This window comes from Chenopodium album, chromosome 12 (assembly GCF_948465745.1).
Source record: "Chenopodium album chromosome 12, dcCheAlbu1.1, whole genome shotgun sequence".
NCBI lineage: Eukaryota > Viridiplantae > Streptophyta > Magnoliopsida > Caryophyllales > Amaranthaceae > Chenopodium > Chenopodium album.
In genome coordinates, this window is record NC_137845.1 from 29,859,526 (window position 1) to 29,880,525 (window position 21,000).

Sequence of the window (21,000 nt, forward strand, 5' to 3'; positions counted from 1 at the left end):
AATAATCACTGGCTCTGATCTAGAGTTAAGTGGTGCTTTTTATGCCCTAACTACTATGAAATCTATTTTGATTGAAAATGTACAACTTTTTCATATGAACTTGGACTACTATTTGTATATTTTTTGATGGCTAATGAGGTTCCATTAATGATTTACTTTCTTTTGGGACGTTAACCTTCTAATATAGTATTTACTATTTTCGCGTTAAAAAAAGTAATGATTTACAAGTTAAAACATATTGAGTTGTAAATGGGTCAAGGTGGTTGAAAATATATCTGCTTAAATATGTCATGGTTTTCATACATGTCGATTTAAATGAGTCACAAGTTGTAAACACTTTGATTTATATCAGTCAAACAGTTTAGGTTCAAGCCATTCAACAAATAACGTATTAAATTGTCACAAATCGGTCTACATTAAGTTTCCATGGATTAAACAAATCAAGTCACAAATGAGTAATGATGTAAAATATTGAGAAAATACAAGTTAATCTTTATGATTGATAGGTAAAATATCTATGGGTAAAAGAGACTTCTCATGTTATTAAAAGGGTTAGCAAAGTAATTGCGCGTTGATAACTGTGTATTCGGACACGTAGGACAAAGTATAACAAACGGTGTTTGCAATCAAGTTAATAATAATGCAACACCCACCCAAAAAACAGATTCATCTCCTTCCTCCATCCTCAATCCTCCTCCCTTGAATTCTCCTCATTCCTTCATCCTTCATTGAAGCTTCGATCCTCCTTCGTCATCCTCAATTGAAGCTTCCTCCTTTACTCTTTCCTCTAATCACCACCATTTCCACCATTGTCGTTACCATCTTCGAAAATCTTAAGCTTAATAACTGCTTCAATGGAGAACATGGTCACTCCGATCCTATCCCTTGAGGTTGACTATGCCCTTAGTTTCAACCTTTATTCATAGGTTTTTTTTGTTTAATTCGGCGGCGAAGCCTCTAGAGATAGTGGTATTGTCAGTGGAAGGTGGAGATGAAGAAGATTGTGTCGTTGGAGGGCGGACAAGTGAAGATAGTGGAAATGGTGGTGTCGGTAGAAGTTTCAATAGAGGAAGCGGAAGCTTCATCAATGGTGTCGGTAGAGAACACAAATGGTGGGTGGGGGAAGCATAAAAAAATGGAGTTAACAACTGTGTTACATTTATTTTGACTCATCGATATAAAAAAAAAGTTAGTTGGAACAAAACAATTCGGTTTGGTTCAATTTAGTTTTAAATACGATTATCAACAAAACAATTCGATATAAAAAATGAGTCATATACAAATTCAATATTTCAAGCTAGTTTGATTTCTTGTCCAAAAAAATCGATCAGGTCGAATCAAATCAGCTCTAACTAGTTCAATGCTGGTTGCCTGGTTCAGATTGGCAACCGATAACTTCACAATTCATTCACATTAGAATTAATACTCAACCCCATCCTAAACCACTCAATTATTTAACAAATCCAAGTTTGACCACCTTAAAAGAAGAAAAGAAAAAAAAAAACCATAATTAAGATCCTCATTACACTTAAAATAAGACAATATGGGACATTGATTTGCTAATTGCACGGGGTAGGATTAGGTGCATAAATAATACACACAAAAAACATTATTAATTAATTTATTTATTATATAAAGTCCCACCAAAATTCACGCCATCTTTTTTCCTTCCTTCCTCCTCCACAATTACAACCACCTCAGATCTCACCGACGATAACAAACAACAAATCAACCCAAAATCACCCAAAAAATTAATCAAACACCCAAAAAAACCCAGAAAATTTCCGCCATGGATCTCCAACCTGAAGAACTTCAATTCCTTAGCTTAACAGACATCATCAAAGAAGCAATTTCAATCCCAAAACAATCTCCTCGAACCTTCTATCTCCTAACCCTAGCTTTGATTTTCCCCCTTTCTTTCGCCATTTTAGCTCATTCCTTGTTCACTCACCCAATTCTAGCTCGTCTTCAAGATCCCACAACACCCCTTCAAGCTCAATCCCATGAATGGTTTCTTCTCCTTCTCTTCCAGTTCTGCTACCTTCTCTTTCTCTTCACTTTCTCTCTCCTTTCTACTGCTGCTGTTGTTTTCACCGTTGCTTCGCTTTATACGTCGAAGCCTGTTTCCTTCTCCTCCACCATTGCTGCGATTCCTTCCGTGTTTCGCCGCCTTTTCAACACCTTTTTGTGGGTTTCGCTTCTTATGCTTCTGTATAATCTTGCTTTCATCATTCTCTTGGTTTTGATCATTGTTGCCGTTGATACCGACAGTACTTTTCTCTTGTTCTTCTCGATTTTGTTGGCGTTCGCTCTCTTCCTCTTTGTGCATGTGTATATCACTGCGCTTTGGCATCTCGCTAGTGTTGTCTCTGTCCTCGAGCCGATTTACGGCTTTGCGGCGATGAAGAAGAGCTACGAGCTTCTCCAAGGGAAAGTATTGATGGCCGGGGTATTCGTATTCGGGTACCTGTTGATTTGTGGGCTGATTAGTGGGACTTTTGCCGCGGTTGTGGTTCATGGTGATTCGAATAAGTCGGTTTTCGTTCGGATTTTAGTTGGGGGATTCCTTGTTGGGGTTCTTGTGATTGTGAATTTGGTGGGTTTGTTGGTTCAGAGTGTGTTTTACTATGTTTGCAAGAGTTATCATCATCAAGGAATTGACAAAACTGCCCTTCATGATCATCTTGGTGGGTACCTTGGGGAGTATGTGCCTCTCAAGAGTAACATCCAATTAGAGAGTCTTGATATTTGATAAGAAAAGGGTGATTGCATGTTGAAGTTGTGTAGATTTTTTTTTTTTTTTTTTTTTTTTGAATCTGTTGTATAAATGGGAAGCAGAATGAGAGATTATAAGGAGCTGGATGCTGTCTGTAAGTTTCGCTTTCGGTTTTTGATTTAATTGGTACAATAATATGTTTTATTATCATCATCATCCGTGTTGTTGTGACATTATTTGGATGTGAAATGAAATGAGCATTAGTTCAAAAAATATAGTACTTTTTATCATCTGGTTTCATTGTTATAGACTTATAGTGTTATCTTTCTGGTAGTTTTGTATGTTGGCTGTGGGTATCTGAACTTTCTAATGATTATGAATGTTGATTGAAAGTATAATGTGAGTGTTCAATTCTATTATGATGTTTGGTAATAATGCTAGTTTCCTAGCAGTGCTTGTTATTTATACACCGCACTTTCCTTTGCTCAGCTTCGAGTTTAAACTAGTGACCATTGATGGGTGGTGGTGGTTGTGATACTTGTAAGAACACTGGTTTAGGCCTTATCTCTCTCACTGTAATTTTAAGTTTGTGTAAATTTAGCTTAGATTTTAACTCAAAAACTGTGATGTCCTGATGCCTCTGGAATACTTGACTTGTGCTTTGTTTGGTTCATCTAATTTAGGCCTTAATTGTGTGTTTTCTGAATCACAATACTATATACTAAATTTTGATGGACGCCAAGGAACAAAGATGTGTGACGGAGGGTGTGGAGAGGGGATTTGATGCGCAGCTCGTTTGCAGTGGTGAGGTGGTGTGGGTTATCTGAACTTATATAATCTAATTTGAACTTATCTTATTTTGTCTGAACTTAACTGAAATAATCTGAAACTGTGTTTGACATTCTAAATTTTTCAGAAAATCTGAAATTGTGTCTGAATTCTGAAATTCAGAAATTTTTTTGTGAAAAACTTATTTTGTCTGAATTTACCTAAAATAATCTGAAATTGTATCTTTATTCAAAAAAAAAAAAAAAAAATCTGAAATTGTATCTGGAATTCTGGAAATATTCAGAAAATATGAATTCATGTCTGAAATTCTGATTTATTTATTATGTTTTTTTTTTTTACAAAACTTATTTTGTCTGAAATTCTGAACTTATTTTTATTTGAACTTATGTTGATTGAAATAAAATAGATAAAATAAACAAACCCTTACTCGGATGTTTTTATTGTTGGATTTGTAATGAAGTGAGCAGCCGAGCATTAGGTTAGATAACTCAGTGCCTCTTATTATTTGATTTAATTGTTGCATTGTTACTTTTATTTGTCTTATTCTCATGAATGTGGGAATCTAACTCTTTGTTTGGATATGAAAAGGAAGGGAAGGGGAGGGAAAGAGGAGGATGGGGGAAAATTGAGCTCTATTTTCCCTCCAAATCTTTCCAAGTATGGAGGGATCATGTTTGTTGAAGAGAAAAAAATGGGTCCCTCTGTCTCCTTCCCCCAATCCTTTACCCAAACAAGAAAATTTGTCGTCCTCCCTTTCTCTTCTCTTCTTTTCCTTCCATTTCCTTCTATCCAAACAAAGTGTAAGCCTTTAAGTGATATCACTGTTTGCAAGCTGGATAACTGTGTTTGGAACTTTGAATATACAACGCCATCATTCCCTTTACTCTATCTTCTCTTCTTTTCCTTCCATTTCCTTCTATCTAAACAAAGTGTAAGCCTTTTAGTGATTATTACTTTCATTGTTTGCAAGTTGGATAACTGTGTTTGGAACATTGAATATACAACACCATCATTCTCTTTACACTATTTTCGACTTGTGGCCAATTATAAGTGGTTTTAATGGTTTGTCACATAGAATATGCAAGTTTAGGTAACATCCTTGTTCACTATAGCTTAAAGTGTGAAATAAAGGCTTAGTTTTGGCAAAAATTCTGATGCCTGGTTCCTATAGAACACAGGTTTCAACTATTTATTGATATACTAGATACAATCATACAAAGGATTTAGTTTAGGTTCTATGGCCTTATAATTCATAGGCACATACCTCAATTTGATTAGAAGGTTGATATTAGGTTTGATAACAACTTTCAAGCTTGCAAAACAGCTTGCACATATCAGAAGCTGAGTCTTTGTTATGGGTAGACTACTTACAATTGATTTTATATGGCAATTTTTGTTAAGTTTGTTCATTGCTCCTTACAGATATAATACGCTGTTGCATAGCATCCACCATTCCATTAATTCCTTTTTTTTTTTTTTAAATTTCCTTTTAAGAACATATTACAGCCTTAGGCACTCTATCCTTCCTTGCCCATTGTCTATCAAGATTATCAAACCAAATTTGAGGGCTGCATTTTTTATATCTGTCTTTCTTATTTTGAGCTCCTTGAGGTATTTGAAGAGATAGCATCCTAGGGTGTAGCTGTATAGGATACCAGGGTTTTTATCTGATAATAATCTGTCTTGTCAATAGGGCTTATGCTTCATGAAACCAGTTTGTATTGGAATTCTGGAGATTAAGACTAGTTAGAACTCAACATCAAACCCTTTTCCCTACCTTTAATCTAGATGAAGAAAATGAGGGGCCTGACCTTACCGCCTTACTGTAGGAGTCTTCAACAGAAAGCCTTAAGCAGTATTGGTGCCATCTTTGAGAGTTATAATAACAAATTCTTAACCATTTGAAGATTGGTCTTTTTGCTAGTATATGGGTTACCCTTGACAAAGCACATTCTTGATTTTTTTTTTTTTTTTTTCTAAATGTGAATCATAAATGTAGCATTGTGTAGAGCAAAGACAGGGGAACAATTACAGGTTTCCCTCTCTGTTGTTCACTTGTCATGAGTAAACCTTTCTAAATGAGTTGGATTTTGCTAGGTGCTTCCATTTTCTATACTCGTACTTGTTAATCCAATGGCTGTTAGCTTGATGTGAGTGTGTTCCAGGATCTTGCTGGATATCTCAGGAGGTATATATGTGAATACAATAATACCGTAGATAAGTGCTTGTTGACTCTCACATATATAGACCGTGTTATATTACATATTACAATAATAACTTTATGTATTATCGTATAAATATACACCCCTTAATAGTCTTTGACTCATGACTTGTCATCAATAGAGATTTGATTAGTCAGATAGGTGTGTCAGGTATTGCCCTTTAATGTAATCTGTTTCTTTGTAAGACAGTGTTTATGAGGGAGGATTCATTATTCATTATTCACTAGAGGTGACAGAATATTGTGATTGGGCAATCTATGCGCCCAAAAGAATTGTATATAAGATTCATGGATTATATTATTTGGCTGAGGCAAGGATTTTACTTTTGGGAAAATGGCTTGTTAAACTTGTTGTGCTTTTAGATTGTCATCAATGTGTTTTAATCTGCCCTTAGCTGGAGTCACTTAGAAAGATATTGGGGTAATGTTGATATGATATTATATTGCTAGTTTTACCCAGTTTTTCATTTGTTAGGAGTCTGTTGTTGGCTTATTGCAGTATATATGGCCGCCTATGCCAAGGCATTGAAATTTGTCGTCTTTCTGCTGAAGTTTTCAATTATAGATTATCTAAGAGACATTATTATAGTGCAGCTTCTTTCAATGATTTGTTTTTATTGTTTCAATGATAATCATTTACTATGATTCCAGTTGGTTGATTCATGGCTAATCACTGTTATTGGCCAAGTAATGTACTAATGTATGATTCAGCTGATGAATTTTCTTATTTTATGTTTTAGTATATGATATTTGCAATCGTTGTCTGGTGTCAGATACTTCTTGAGTTACTGATATTAATCTCTGTTATTGCTTCCACACTTTAAATTCAATTGCAGCCTATGTGCTTTAAATTAAAAGGGCTTGCCAAATGAAAATCTTTAATTTATTGTTGGTATAATTGGCTACATATCTCATTATAGTGGTACTGCTACATATAGTACTTCCTCTGATTGAAAGTCCCTTTTACAAATGATTAGTGTACATGTTGCTTCATGTTGATTACTTTGCCACACTTTATCAAATTAGCTAATACCCTTTGGAAGTGTCCGAGCTTAAGTACCCACAAGGCCACAATGTTTGCGGGTCCAATTTTCTGGTATGCTGGTTGACATGAATGACATCTCCTCCTTCAGATTCATAATTTCAATTGCTATATGTACACGCGAATATATATTCTGATGTTTTCTTATTATTAGGGCTGGGCTTTTTGATGCCGTGTGGTGTTAATACTTGGCTGTTTTGTTTCAATTATTTCATTAAACCATAGTTGGATGACACCCAGAGTTTTGGCTTGGCTGTTATTGAAGATAGCAATAAAAAATCAATCAGGCATGACTGATTGATAAAAGTATATTCGTAATTACAAAGTCTATTCAGGAGTACAGTTGCACATGGTACCATCTCCATTTATTCTTACATTGCATATGAAAGTGGTTCGGCGTAAACATTCTACTTGATACAAACACTTTTACAGCATTGTTTTTAGTTGGTGCTAGCAGTTTTATGAAATTCCAGAAGAGTCACATCATATGCCCGAACCATTGCTTGGATGCCTGAGAATCCTGCTGCCTTTGCGAGTGCCTGAAATTCTCCTGCAGTCCTCTCTTTTCCTCCAGCATTCATATTTGTCAGGTACACATCAAACTGAAACACACTCCGGCTGCTAATGTTACTATCTTGGATACCTGGTATTACAAGCTCCACAGCCATGAGTTTGCCACCATCTGGTAACGCCTTGAAGCAGTTCTTAAGCACGTTCAAGCACTGTTCGTTGTCTAGATTTTTTAGTACCCACTGTCGTATTACAGAAAGTCACAAATGGAATTTGTTTTAGCAGTTTATAAAATAATTGGCGACAGTATGATTATGAAAGGCACTGAACCTTGTTATACATAGGAAGTAACAATTACCTTCATGAATATTGCATCTCCTGTTGGAATGGTTGTGAACATGTTGCCTGCAATGTGCTCGATGCCAGCACAAACGGGCAGCTTCTCAATTATGGGTGGCAAGTCGAAGTTGATGCCTTTAATAGCTGGGTACTTCGTTATAATTGCTTTAAGTATAGAGCCATTTCCACCCCCTACATCCACAACCGATTCTAGGCCTTCGAATCCCTTGTACTCGTTCAGAATCTTGTTTATAAACAAGGTATTGAACTCTTTCAGGGCATCAAAGAAGATTGAAGCAAATCTTTCATCTTTCTCGATAGATTCCTTGGGATCCTTGCCATATGCTTTTGCCAGTGGAACTTCCCCTTCAAGAACTGCATCTTTCATGTGGTACCTGTTTAATACAGCATTCAATACTTTTTTTTCTTTGAATCAAACCAAACAAATCCTTTACATGAGCCTATATGGTCGAATCAGCGAAATGCATCGCTGGGGTTTCAAAACTAGTTGAACAAGGTTGGAGCATGAAAAACTATCAGAAAATATATGAAAAGTTGTTAATTTATTTACCAAACGTTTGTCATGAACGGGTCGTGGATCATGTTGAACATCGGTGCTAAAGAACCTTGACCATCTTTGCTTTGAAGGAAGTACCGTGAAAGCGGAGCTAAAGCGTATAGCCTCGGGACTTGACCATCATTATGGCTATGCCCATGATCATCAGCAACAGAGCAAGACACAACAGAGTATGAGCTGAGAAGGCGGAGGATACGATCTGTCATCTGTGATGTTCGGTAGTGATTGTTCGTATCTGGAGCAAGACGGGCAGCAATATCGGAAGGTGAAAGACGAGCACTAGGTCCTGCTTTCTCCATGATCTCGAAAAGACCGAGATCCATGGCAGCCTTCAATGCCATAGGTAATGCAATTGCGGTTGTCAGTTGCATGGCTTGGTGTATGGTACTTTCTTCCTCCATCAAAGGTTGCATCTTCTCTAGTCTTTTATTCTGCTTAACAATAATTATTGTTTATAAATTATTTGGTTCAAACAAGGATTTATACAATGTAAGCTTGGCTGCTTAGGAGGTGAGCTTTTACTTTTTCTTGTTTTTCAAGACGGACTTTTTTATTATTTTAATACTATATATATTTTTTTTTTGTACTAAAAGGCTTTTCGTTATGATTTTTTTTTTTTTTTTTTGACAGAATTTCGTTATGAATTGAATATAACATAAGTGCTAGTTATTGTTGCGAATATTCATAGCTGGGTAGCCATTATATTTGTTTTTTTAAAAAACATAATATTAGTTGAAAACATAAACGAAGAATGTCCCAAAAAAAAAAAAAAAAAAAACAACAAAAACGAAGAACTTTATTTGTTTCGTCTATTAGTTGTCTTCTATTTTTGGGTGGCCTCAGTATAATTAATCAAAATTGTTCCTTAACGACTGTTTGGGGTGGGGGGGTCAAAGCAGTCTATCTTGACAAAGATATGCCATTTTGAATTTTATGCACTATGTTGGACAGCTTTCGATTATTAAAAGAGAGGTGTCAATTCATGTTGATAGCTTGATTTTTGAGTTGGGTTAAGATGGGTTGGCTTATTTGGTTAGTGTGTTAAAATGGATCGGGTTGATACTTGATTATATAGTTAGTTCGGGTTGGTTATGAAATTATCAGTCGTTTTGGATCAAAAGGTGAGTTTGTAATGGGGTCGGGTTATATTTAATGTCGGAGGCATATATTTGGTTGTTAATAAGTCATATCTGGTTAGGGAACGGTTTATATCGGCTCATATCTTAAACTGGCAGGTCTAGTCATTTCATGTATTGGATTATGTATGATTCATCGCAGACTCCTATTTCGTGTCTATGAATAACCCCTGATTTCCATTACTCGAGAGGAGGCGAGAAATTTTAATTATTGAAAGACTGCCAAAATTACTACTATATCCGTTTTCCTAATTCTTACTCATTTTTCTAATTATCATTTCCATCTGTTTTTCTAATTCTACTCACTTTTATTCCTTTTTTTAACAATTTTTTTTTATTCATTATTTATATCCACAATCTCATTTAGGGCACAATTTTATAACAAATATCTTAATCATTATCTCTCTCGACTTTAATACAAACGTACCACATGTGTAGGCCTAATTAACCTTCTCTTAGTTCGAGTAGCTACAATTGCTGATTAAGACTTAGCAAAACGGAAAAATTATTCAACTTAGAGATACTAAGCACACAAATAACCTATTAATTAATTCAAAACTACTTGTTCAAAGACCTTAACTCAACCTCATGCTCATTCAAAACACCGGGCTAATCGGTAATTTTCAACGGTCCTTTCTGAAGGAAAGATGTCATTTGGTCTAATGTATTATTTCAATAAATAGCTTACATAATACCACTAATTATTCATTGAGATTAAGTGATCAGAACAGGAAATATTTAGTTATCGAAAGGATGCCAAAATAACTACTTAATATTGTTAGAGATATTAAGCGTAAAAATGACCTATTACTTAATTCAAAACAACTTGCTCAAAGACCTTAACTCAAGCTCAACCTCATTCAAAACACAAGGCTTATAGGTATTTTTCAATAGTCCCTTCTAAAGGAAAGGTGTTCTTTTGGTCAAATGTATTATTCAAATGCATGTATTTTTGACAGTCCTTTCTAAAGAAAAGATGGTTAAGAAAATTGGAAAATTTGTCCGAAATAATCCACCTTTGCCTCACCCGTCCAAAATAATTTCACTTTTTGGTTATTTTTTAATAATCCAACTTTTATACCTATTCCGCTTTAAATGGTCCCAACCAATCATCTAACTTGTTATCACAAGTTACCAGACACGTGTTAGCCTAGGATTGGTTAAAATATAATAATAAAAATATAAATAATTTTTTTTTTTAAAAAAAAAAGAAAAAAAGTTAAAAATTAGAAAAATCCCAAACCCAGATTCCGGTAGCCCTAGCCACTATCTCCTTACCTGATTCTGACCACCAGGCCATCTCCTTTCCCCTCCCCAATGCCGACTCGACCCCTGCACCACCTGCAAAACAACCAAAAAAGCAACGCTACTAATGTTGCTCCTCCTTTGTAAACGCTGCACCACCCACAAACCTGCAACATCACAACAACTCTCATCGCAGAAAACACTAAACAAACCCACCAGAAGTGCATCAACAACCGCGCGCTGACAGATCACACCACAAACCAACCGCTTCAAACACCCATAAATCAATCCCAAAATCACAAACCCATTAGATCGGCCACTCCAAGGGGAGAGGGAAGGTTTCGATGGGCTAAAAGTGGGTAGTGGAGGTGGTTTTGGTAGTGAGTCTGTTCGAGAGGGTTGCCTAAAATATTCTTCATGGAGGCGGATGTACCAAGCATGGTACATTCGGATTTTTGATAAAAGGTGGAATGAACATATAGTTGTTTTGTAAAGAACATATAGTTATTTTGTATAGAACATATAGTTGTTTTGTAAAGAACATATAGCTATTTTACAAAGAATATCCAACTTTATGTTTTTTTTTGTATATCTAAAGAACATTCATAATATTAATAAAGAAATTGATAATATTATGTAATGAACATTATTTATATTCTCCCACCATAATCTAAAGTCAAAATTTAAAGAACATTTCACATTAAACAATGAATATTATGTCATAAATAAAAATACATTACACTGACAATCAAATAACACAGAGTTAAAGAATATTATTTAATAGTGTGTTCTTTATAAAATAATGTCATTTTCATTGTTAGTAATAGATTTATGTTCTTTTTTTATATCTCTTATGTTCTTTTATCACGTTCATTACATTTTAATAATATTTTCTTTTCACTGTAGATGTATGTTCTTTATAATTCTATGTCATGTGTCATTTCACTGTAACTAAATGTTTTTTTCACTTTTGTACAATGTTCTTTCCGCTTTTATTTTTGAACGGATGTACCATGCGCATGGTACATCCGCCTTCATGACCCACCGATTGAGGGTTGCCGTCATTTTCTTTAAAAAAAGTTTTCAATAACTTTTTTGATTGATTTTTTTTTTACCAATTACGTGGTGACACGTGTGCAAACAATTTCAAGTCACCAATGGTAACCTGTTTAGCCGATTTCAAGTTACTTGGGACCATTGGGAACGGATTGAGTATAAAGTTCAGATTATTAAAAAATAATCAAAAGATGGGATTATTTTTGGCGTATGAGGCAAAGGTTGGATTATTTCGAGCAATTTTTCCTAAAAAAATATATATTATATCGAATTGCTGATTATTCAGTGAGATCAAATGATGATCTATACGTTTAGTTGCAAGTCGCCTCCGATCTCAGACTCTCAATGAAATCAAGTGATTGGAATGCTTTCAGAAGTCAATTATGTTCAGTGTGAATAATATTTAATTAGTCTCACAGGTCACTCTTGATTGAATTTATTAAGTCATACACCTAAAACACGAAATAAAATCAAATTGACCAATTGGATATAATAAAAAACAAATACATTATTTACTTAAGTAACATTTAGATTACGTCGTTAGATACCAGGATTTAATGCGTTAAAGTCCCAAGTGTATCTGTATTACAAGCCAAATGGTCGTAAAGCTCATGACACACACCAACGAGGGCTCAAGGCTTTGCACGACATGGTATAGTGATTGATATTAAACATATTCTTAGGCCTCAATTATCAGCTTAAACTCTTAGTTGAGTTGATTCTTTAACACATGGTGTGTTAAGGCCCTAGAACCTCAGGCTTGTTGGCAGCGATCACATGCAGGGCACAAGAGGGAATTGGTACCAACAACACCCTACTTCAAGGCCAAGTAGCAAGCTAGCCGATGACCCGATGAGCATGGGTCTATGTCCAGCTGGATTGTGGTGGAGGTGTGTAGCCCTACCACACCACGCGTGTACAAGTGAATATCACTTTTTTTTTCGGTGCTTACAGAGTCACAAGAGTGGGTGATGAGAATCGATCTTAGGATCTCCTAGAATCGATCGCTCTCACAGTGAATACCACTCTCTGACTATTCAGTGGATGTTTATTCTTCTAGGTTTTGTTTTAGAAAGGGGTGCACCAAAGCATTGTGCTCCGGGGTCTATAATATCACACCATAGATAAATGAAAAATTATACAACAAAGCAGTTGGTGGCGCCGGATTAATTGTGACTTGGCGTATCAGGCGAAGAACCTAATTTTAAGGATGTGGATTTCTATCATCTAGTTGTTGTATGGATTAAAAAGTTGTTATGTTTTTTTTTTAGGAAAAATTTATTTTATAAATCCCAACTTTGGGTGGTTTACTTTTAAAAATTTCAAATACGCGTTATCCCTGCTAAATCCCAACTTTTAGGGGCATTTTCTTTCATAGGACCCAAATGACCGGTTACCTGAAGAAAAAGTTAACTTTTTAATTTTTTTTTTAAATTGCCATGTGTCACACAGTTAGTGGCTCAAAAAATAAAAAATAATTATTTTTAAAAAATCTGATTTATTTAAAATAAAAAAATTAAAAAAAAAAACCCAACTACCCAACCCAACCCAACCCCTCCCCCTATCCCTACCCCAAACCAGCAGCCCCCATCCCGGAAAACACCCCACCCCCGTAAACACCTCCCGTCGTGCGGAATATGGCGCCCAACCCTCCCCCTCCCTCGAAACCCACCCCTTTTTCTTCCCCCACCCTCGAAACCCTCCCCCCTCCCCAAACCCCCACCCTCAAAAACACCCCCCCTTCCTTCCCCCACCCCTGAAATCGACCCGCCGGATGGGGGAAAAGAGGGGGGTCGTTTTCGAGGGTAGGGGATTAGGGGAGGTTGGTTTTACGGGATAGATCTAGGGAGGGGGGAGGGTTTCGTGACGGTGGGGATTGTTTTCCGGCAATTAAAGGAGGGGGGGTCGGGGAAGGTAGTTCCGGGAGGGGGGAATTCCAGTAGGGGAGGGGTTTTTTCCGGGGGAGGGGGGCAAGGGTGGGGCTGCTGGTTCTTTTTTTTTTAATTTTATTTTTTAGATTTTTTTTTCTGGTTTATTAATTTAATTTTCTGATATTTTTTTATTTTCTGATTTTGTTTTTAATTTTTTGATTTTTTTTAATTTTTTGATTTTTTTTTAAATTTTCTGTTTTTTTTTAAAAAAAAAATTTCTGATTTTTTTAATTTTCTGATTTTTAATTTTATTTTTTGAACCAATTAGAGTGTGACACGTGGCCTAAAAACCTGGAGTAGCAGGTTTGGTGACCTGCTGGGTCCTCTAAAAGAAAATGGGTATTAAAGTTTGGATTTTTCTAGGATAACGCATAGTTAGGAGTTTTTAAAGTCAACCGCAAAAAGTTGAGATTTATAAAATGAATTTTTCCTTTTCTTTTATTCCTCTTATTGTTTAATGTAGGTATTGATTTATTATAATTAAATTAAACTACCCGCAATGCCTGTGACTTGTTCTCTTTATTAAGCTAGTAAGCGTCTTTGTGTCATGTAATCTTCTCTTTCCAATCACAAATAAGAAAATAAAGAAATTAAGAATATTTTTTGGAGGTCAAGATATTAGTGATATAATCTTGTTGTTAAAGTAATATAAACATATTGTTTCAAAAAAAAAAAATATCAAGTTGATTCAATTCCCTTCTATTGAGTTAGGACGTATCTTGCATTCTTGCATGATGATATCGTAGGAGTGGCTTTGCCACATTTAATTCCGATTTAGTTTATTTTTATTTCTCGGGGCTTAGCCCCTCGTTTGCCAAAAAAAAAAAAAAAAAAAAAAAAAAAAAAAAAAAATTTGTTTAAAAAAAAAAATTAATATAAACATATTGTTAAAAATAAAAAATTAATTTTAAAAAACCATACTTTCCGGTCTTGTTTGACACCATTTTTTGTTTTAAGTCTTATCGATTATTTTGAAAACAAAAAACCTAAAATTGAAAAAAAAAACAAAAAAAAAAAGGCTTTTCCACTTTAATGTTATCAGTTGTGAGGATAGATATTCCAGCAATAATATAAGTGATTAAGCGGGAGATGTTCTATAGTGCAAGATTTATTCGACGATCATATTTTAGATGGAGGATTTCTTTATTTGATTGATTATATTATGTATTTGTTAAATTCGAATATATTTTGAAGATATCGTATAACTTTTTATTAATGGATTTTTTTTTTCACTTTTACCACAAAAAAATCATGAAATTGTTTTTTACCACCAAAAGTTATAAAATTTTTATATTACAACAAAAAAAATTTAAAAATGGTTTTACCATTTGCTGTAAAAAAAACCTGGTAAAAGAATTTTATAAGTTCTTCAATTTTCGTGTCGAAAACATGGTATTTAGGGGTTTTGGGGGACATTTTGTCCCACGAGACCAATTTGAGGTCAAAATCGACAAAAAATTGATCATAAAGGCTCGTTTTTTCTTACTAAAATTAATTTAATTTGCCTAAAACACGCAAAACGAGAAATTTTCAATCATTATTTGTCTATTCTAACCTCAAATTGGTTCCATAGGACCGAAATGCCCCCCTAAACCTACAAAGAACATGTTTTACGCACGAAAATCGCAACTTTTTTTTTAAACTGTTAGATTTAACGGGTTTTTTTTACCGTGGGTGGTAAATTTTTTTTAAGAAGTTCTTTTGGTAGTAAAATAAAAGTGTTTGAAGTTTTGGTGGTAAAAAACAATTTTGTGGTTTTTTTTTTTATTTTTTTTTTGGGTAGCAATTTAACTATTGCTAAATTTTTGCTCAATTTGAGACCAATGAGCAAATTTTGATTACCTTCAAAAACTTTCGTTTTCATGATCTAGGAATCCATTTTTCATAATCAATTGATTGAAAACTAATATATCATCAACCAATGTTGGGCAAAATGATAGTTTTTTTTTTTAATTATGAAGGTATTAACTTTTTAAGTATTATACCAACTATTTTAAAATGGATGGGATTGTGAGAATTATGAATAATGTGTTAATCTTATTATCTTACACATTTCCTAGTGTAGTGCGTGCAGTTTAAAAAGTTCAAATATCAAACTTCACAAAATTTATACTATAGCTAGTTAGCTTTATGCATTATTAATAGTAAATTTTTTTACATTAATTTATCATCCATTAATTCGTACGTAACAATATTAATCACAAAATCACAGTAATGTGTGCTAATCTAACAAAGTACTCCATATCATACTTTCAAATTCAATTCATTACACAACAACACTTATAGTCTAAGTTGTCCCAAATTGATTTCAGGACATCTAACATGAATTGTCACAAGGAGTCGCCCGTAAAAGAAAAAACTTAGCAAGGTAATTGATTGCATAATGCTAGGATTTAGAACAGAACAGAGTAACCAAAGCTAAGAAAACAGAGTAATAATGGCAGCCAAGGGATAATTGTATTGCAAACCAAGGTGACTTACAATATAAGCCTTCTTTCGAGGAAGGTTCTCTCCAAAACAAACTCCTTAATCAATTTTTGCATACCTTCCCCCTGATCTCTTCTCCTATTAATACTCAAAAAATAAACCAGCTAGCATACTCTAAAAGCTGTCAGCAAGGGAAAACAAAATAACAAACTCCATAACTAATTTATTTATGGATTACTATTCTACTCGGCCTTCCTCACCCAAAACAGATTTTCTAACAAACTTCCCTTCTCAATCATTGCTAACATTCTTGGGCCTCCTTGCATAAGTAAACCGGATGCTAGGCCTGGACTCATTCTTTGCAATACCTCCCACCCAAAGTTTCACCTTGTCCTCAAGGTGGAAACAAGGAAACCTTAGGTTAACTTCATCAGAGTGCTCCCATGTAGCCTCAAACTCCTACAACCCCTTCCAATGAATCAACACTTCCATAGCACTCTGCGAATTATGCACCCCCGGGACAGCCTCAGGTTCCACTTCCAGCACTAAGTCTGCTGACAATTAAGCAGGAAGGTTGGTTGGGCGATGACCAACTCTAATACCTTTCTTAAGTTATGAGATGTGAAATATAGGATGTATTTTAGCTCCTGGTGGCAACTGCAACTTATAGGCCACCCTGCCAATCTTCTGTATAATCGAGTAAGGCCCATAGAAACGAGGGGAGAGCTTGTTGTTAATCCTTCCGACCAGAGATTTCTGTCGATAAGGCTGCAACTTCAGGTAGACCAAGTCTCTCACCTTAAAATCTCCTTCATGCCTTCCCTTGTTCTCATAGTGTTTCTTGTATGATTGAGCTTGCACAAAATGATATTTCAAGTCATCCAAAATTGCATCCTTTCCTGCAGCTGCTCGTTTACTGAAGACACGTCCGTGCTACCAGAGGTGAACCTGAGCAAATGCGGAGGGTCTCTGCCATACAAAGCTTTGAACGGAGTATAATTTGTGGCGGTGTGAAAAGAGGTGTTGTACAAGTATTCTGCCCAAGGTAGCTAGCGAGCCCAAGAATGAGGTTTCCCATTCACAAAACACCTTAGATAAGATTCCACCCCTTTATTGACCACCTCCGTCTAGCCGTCTGTCTAAGGGTGGTAAGCTGTACTTCTTAGAAGCTAAGTGCCTTGTAGCCTGAATATTCAGTCCAAAAAATACTCAAGAACGCCTTGTCACGATCGGACACAATAGAACCCGGGATACCTTGTAATCTAACCACCTCTGTCATGAAACGTTGTGCCACACTTTGAGCTGTATAAGGGTGCTTGAGGGGAATAAAATGCCCATACTTAGTTAACCTATCCACCACCACAAGGATGGTATCCCATCCTAAGGACTTGGGCAGCCCTTCGACAAAGTCCATTGATATGTCTTCCCAAAACCTTTTCTGGAATCGGTAGGGGTTGAAGAAGACCCAATGGTGATACAGTCGCGGCTTTGTTTTGCTGACACATGTGGCACTGCTGCACATACTTAGTCACATAATTCCTCATGCCAAACCAAGACCATTCCCCTGCTAGTCGTTTGTACGTCTTCAGATCACCCGCATCCCCCCCCCCCACCAAGGAGTCATGGTACTCCTTTAACAGCTTGTTGGTCAACTCACTATGCTTAGGAATAACAACTCTTCCTTTATACTTCAAAACCCCATTTTCCAGAATAAACCACTTGGGTGGAGAGTCACCATTCTGGATTTGCGAAATTAATCGTTGTAACACTGCATCCTTTTGTATGAAAGATTGCAAATAGTCCCAACGAAGGCCACACGAAGTGACCATAGAAGAGCACTCCACCTCAGGGCTATGTTGTCTAGATAGAGCGTCAGCCACCTTATTTGCAGGACCAGGTTTGTAGTGTATAACAAACGAGTAACCCAACAATTTGCTAACCCATTTTTGGTAGGCTTGACCCACCTCTCTTTGCTTCAAGAGGTATTAAAGACTCTTTTGATCAGTGCGCACAATGAAGTGTCGCCCTAACAAATAATGCCTCCATTTCTCCACCGTAAACACAATAGACATCAATTCTTTCTCATAAATGGGTTTGTCACGATTACGTAGCCCAAGGATCTTATTAAAATAAGAGATTGGATGCTCAGATTGCAACAAAACTGCACAACACCATACCCACATGCATCTATTTCCACCACAAAAGGCATAGAAAAATTAGGAGTAGCAAGGATTGGCGCACTCACCATGGAAGCCTTGAGTATAGTGAAAGCTGTTGTGGCCGCCTTAGTCCACCCGAAGTTGTCCTTGCATAACTGATCAGTTAAGGGCTGGGAAATCTTCGCATAGCCTTGGATGAACTTGTGGTAATATCCTGTAAGGCCTAAGAACCCGCGCAACTCCTTCAAGTTGGTGGGAGGTGGCCAATCCACCATAGCCTGAATGTTGGAAGAATCAACTTCCACACCAGCTACTGAGATAACGTGGCCCAAATAAGCCACCCTTGATTTCCCTATTTCACACTTCTTGAAATTGGCATACAAATGATGAGCTGCCATGGTGTGTAACACTTGTTTCAAATGTTCCCGATGGGTATCCACACAAGGGCTATACACCAAGATGTCGTCAAAGAAGACAAGGACGAATTTACGGAAGAATGGCTTGACAATTTCATTCATAAGAGACTGAAATGTGGCAGGGGCGTTAGTAAGCCCAAAAGGCATTACGAGGAACTCGTAATGGCCATCATGGGTCCTGAACGCTATTTTGTGCACATCATCAGGTCGCACCCTAATCTGATGGTAACCTGATTTTAAATCAAGTTTTGTAAAGACTGCCGCCCTACCCAATTCATCTAGTAGTTCGTCAATGATGGGAATAGGAAATTTGTCGAGAACCGTCTCTTTGTTTAGGGTCCTGTAATTGACACATAACCGCCATGATCCGTCTTTCTTTTTCACTAGTAACACGGGACTTGAGTAGGCACTAGTGGATAACTGAATTATGCCTGCACTTAGCATGTCAGCCACCAACTTCTCAGTCTCATCTTTTTTAGATTGAGGATATCTATATGGCCTGACACTGATGGGATTAGTGCCACTGCGAAGCACAATGGCGTGCTCAATGTGCCTTTCCAGGGGTAGACCATCTGGCATGTGGAAAACCTGCTCAAACTCATGTACAATGGGATGAAATTCTGCTGGAATTTCTGGTAATACTTCCTCAGTTTTCTCCAACTGGTTTAGCTCAAGTAAATAACCCTGACCCTCCTTCTGTAAGTTACGAATCATGGCTTTTAAAGAAATTCCCGTACGACCCAGATGAGGATCTCCCTTCAAGGTGATTGTATACCCACCCAATTGGAACTTCAGAGTTTGTGTTTTCCAATTGGTGGTGATAGTGCCCAACTTCTCCAACCATTGAAGACCAGGTATCATGTCACTCCCTTGACATACGCCTTCCCCTTGAACCGATTCTCCTGTTCCTAGAGTTACTCCAAAACTCTTCGATTCTGTTAGTGGTAACCCAAACTTCTGAGCTGCCACGATGGAGATAAAATTATGTGTTGCGCCGGGGTTGATCATGACCACCACGGGACTGCCATTCACCATCCCAAGCATCCGCATAGTTTTAGGACTCGTCAGCCCCATTACCGAACACAAAGAAACCCCCGATTGGCTGCTTTGAGGGAATTAATTCCGGCTGTGTTTCCACCGTAGAAAACTCGCCTGAATCCTCCCATTCCTCGTCGTCCACCGTGGGAAAATTGCTCAACCCCCGCCGCTGACAACGGTGGTTGAGGGTCCACTTGTCGTCACAGCGAAAACACATCCCCTGTTCTCGCTTCTGTTGTAGCTCTTTTTCCGACAAACGTCTGATTTTTCCGGTGGGTTTCTATTTGTTGTAGGTGTTTCGGGTTGTGTTTGGTTGGTAGGTGGATGAACTAGGGAGGTTCGGGTTTGTGTTTAGGTTAGATGTGGTGTGGTTTGTATTTGGGTTGGGGCGTTTGGTTGGGTAAGGGGTACGCAAAGTGGGCAGGCTCCCAACTGGTTTGGGCCGTGGGCTTAACTTTTATTTTTCTTCAATCCTCATAGCCAGATTCATTGCCTGGTCCAACGTAACCGGGTCGAGGATTCGAACTTCAACATGGATATCCTCTTTCAACCCATTAATAAATTGTCCCTTAGCAATCTCCTTAGGAACACCATCAATTGGAGCCAAAAGCTCGATGAAACGACGACGGTAATCAGCCATCGTGCCGGACTACTGTGCGCGAGCCACTGCTCGTGGAGCGTGCCGGTGGCGGTGGATCTGAAACACAGAGTAACAGCTTCTTCAACGCCTCCCACGATCGCAAGGGATGACGACGGTGCTCCCATTGATACCAGAGCAACACATTGCCGTCCAGCGCAACTATGGCAGCCTCTAGCTAATCCTCCTCGGTTAGCCGATAAAAATGGAAGAAACGCTCCACACGAAGGATCCAACCATCTAGGTTAGAACTGTCAAAGAGAGGTAAATCAAGTTTGCGCAACTTCCAGTTCGATTGGCCCCCCTAAAAGCCACCCGTCACCAAAATCCAGATGAGGTTGCGACGCGAACGAATTGTCCCACTGCAGTTGTGGTCCATTCACCATGGCTGAGCGTAGCTCCGATCGAAGCTTCTTATTCTGCTCGATGAGATCAGTCTTAAGAGCTGCAATGGCAGTAGAAATCTCACGAGAAACCCGATTTGGCATTCCAGCTACCTACTGCTCCAACAACTCCAATTGCTGACCAAGATTCAGGCGGGCCATCGTCGTCTCCGGCTAAGATCGGGACTGCTCTGATACCAAATTTGCTAGGATTTAGAACAGAATAGAGTAATCAAAGCTAAGAAAACAGAGTAATAATGACAGCCAAGGGGTAATTGTATTGCAAACCAAGGTGACTTACAATACAAGCCTTCTTTCGAGAGGAAGGTTCCCTCCAAAACAAACTCCTTAATCAATTTTTGCATACCTTCCCCCCCT

At 37.2% G+C, this 21,000-nt stretch overlaps 2 protein-coding genes across 2 annotated transcripts; one reads left to right on the forward strand and one right to left on the reverse strand.

Annotated features, from left to right (window-relative positions):
* The first annotated feature begins 1,683 nt into the window (after positions 1 to 1,683).
* Positions 1,684 to 2,984, forward strand: LOC145572285 (uncharacterized). The gene has a single exon (XM_081631281.1). It carries the CDS (start codon positions 1,790 to 1,792, stop codon positions 2,750 to 2,752), a length of 963 nt encoding a protein of 320 aa, XP_081487407.1. The 5' UTR covers positions 1,684 to 1,789; the 3' UTR covers positions 2,753 to 2,984.
* Positions 2,985 to 7,057: 4,073 nt separating this feature from the next.
* On the reverse strand, positions 7,058 to 8,796 carry LOC145572286 (flavonoid 3'-O-methyltransferase FOMT-like). The gene is made up of 3 exons (XM_081631282.1): positions 8,189 to 8,796; positions 7,637 to 8,012; positions 7,058 to 7,520 (listed from the first exon to the last, which is right to left on the reverse strand). Exons 1-3 carry the CDS (start codon positions 8,605 to 8,607, stop codon positions 7,209 to 7,211), a joined length of 1,107 nt encoding a protein of 368 aa, XP_081487408.1. The 5' UTR covers positions 8,608 to 8,796; the 3' UTR covers positions 7,058 to 7,208.
* Between the last annotated feature and the right edge of the window lie 12,204 nt (positions 8,797 to 21,000).

Coding starts and splice junctions, on each gene's coding strand:
- LOC145572285 (XM_081631281.1), top strand. CDS start 1,790: ATGGATCTCCAACCTGAAGAACTTCAATTCCTTAGCTTAACAGACATC.
- LOC145572286 (XM_081631282.1), bottom strand. CDS start 8,607: ATGCAACCTTTGATGGAGGAAGAAAGTACCATACACCAAGCCATGCAA. Junction 8,013..8,188: donor CCGTTCATGACAAACGTTTG/GTAAATAAATTA, acceptor TGTATTAAACAG/GTACCACATGAAAGATGCAG. Junction 7,521..7,636: donor GAGATGCAATATTCATGAAG/GTAATTGTTACT, acceptor GTAATACGACAG/TGGGTACTAAAAAATCTAGA.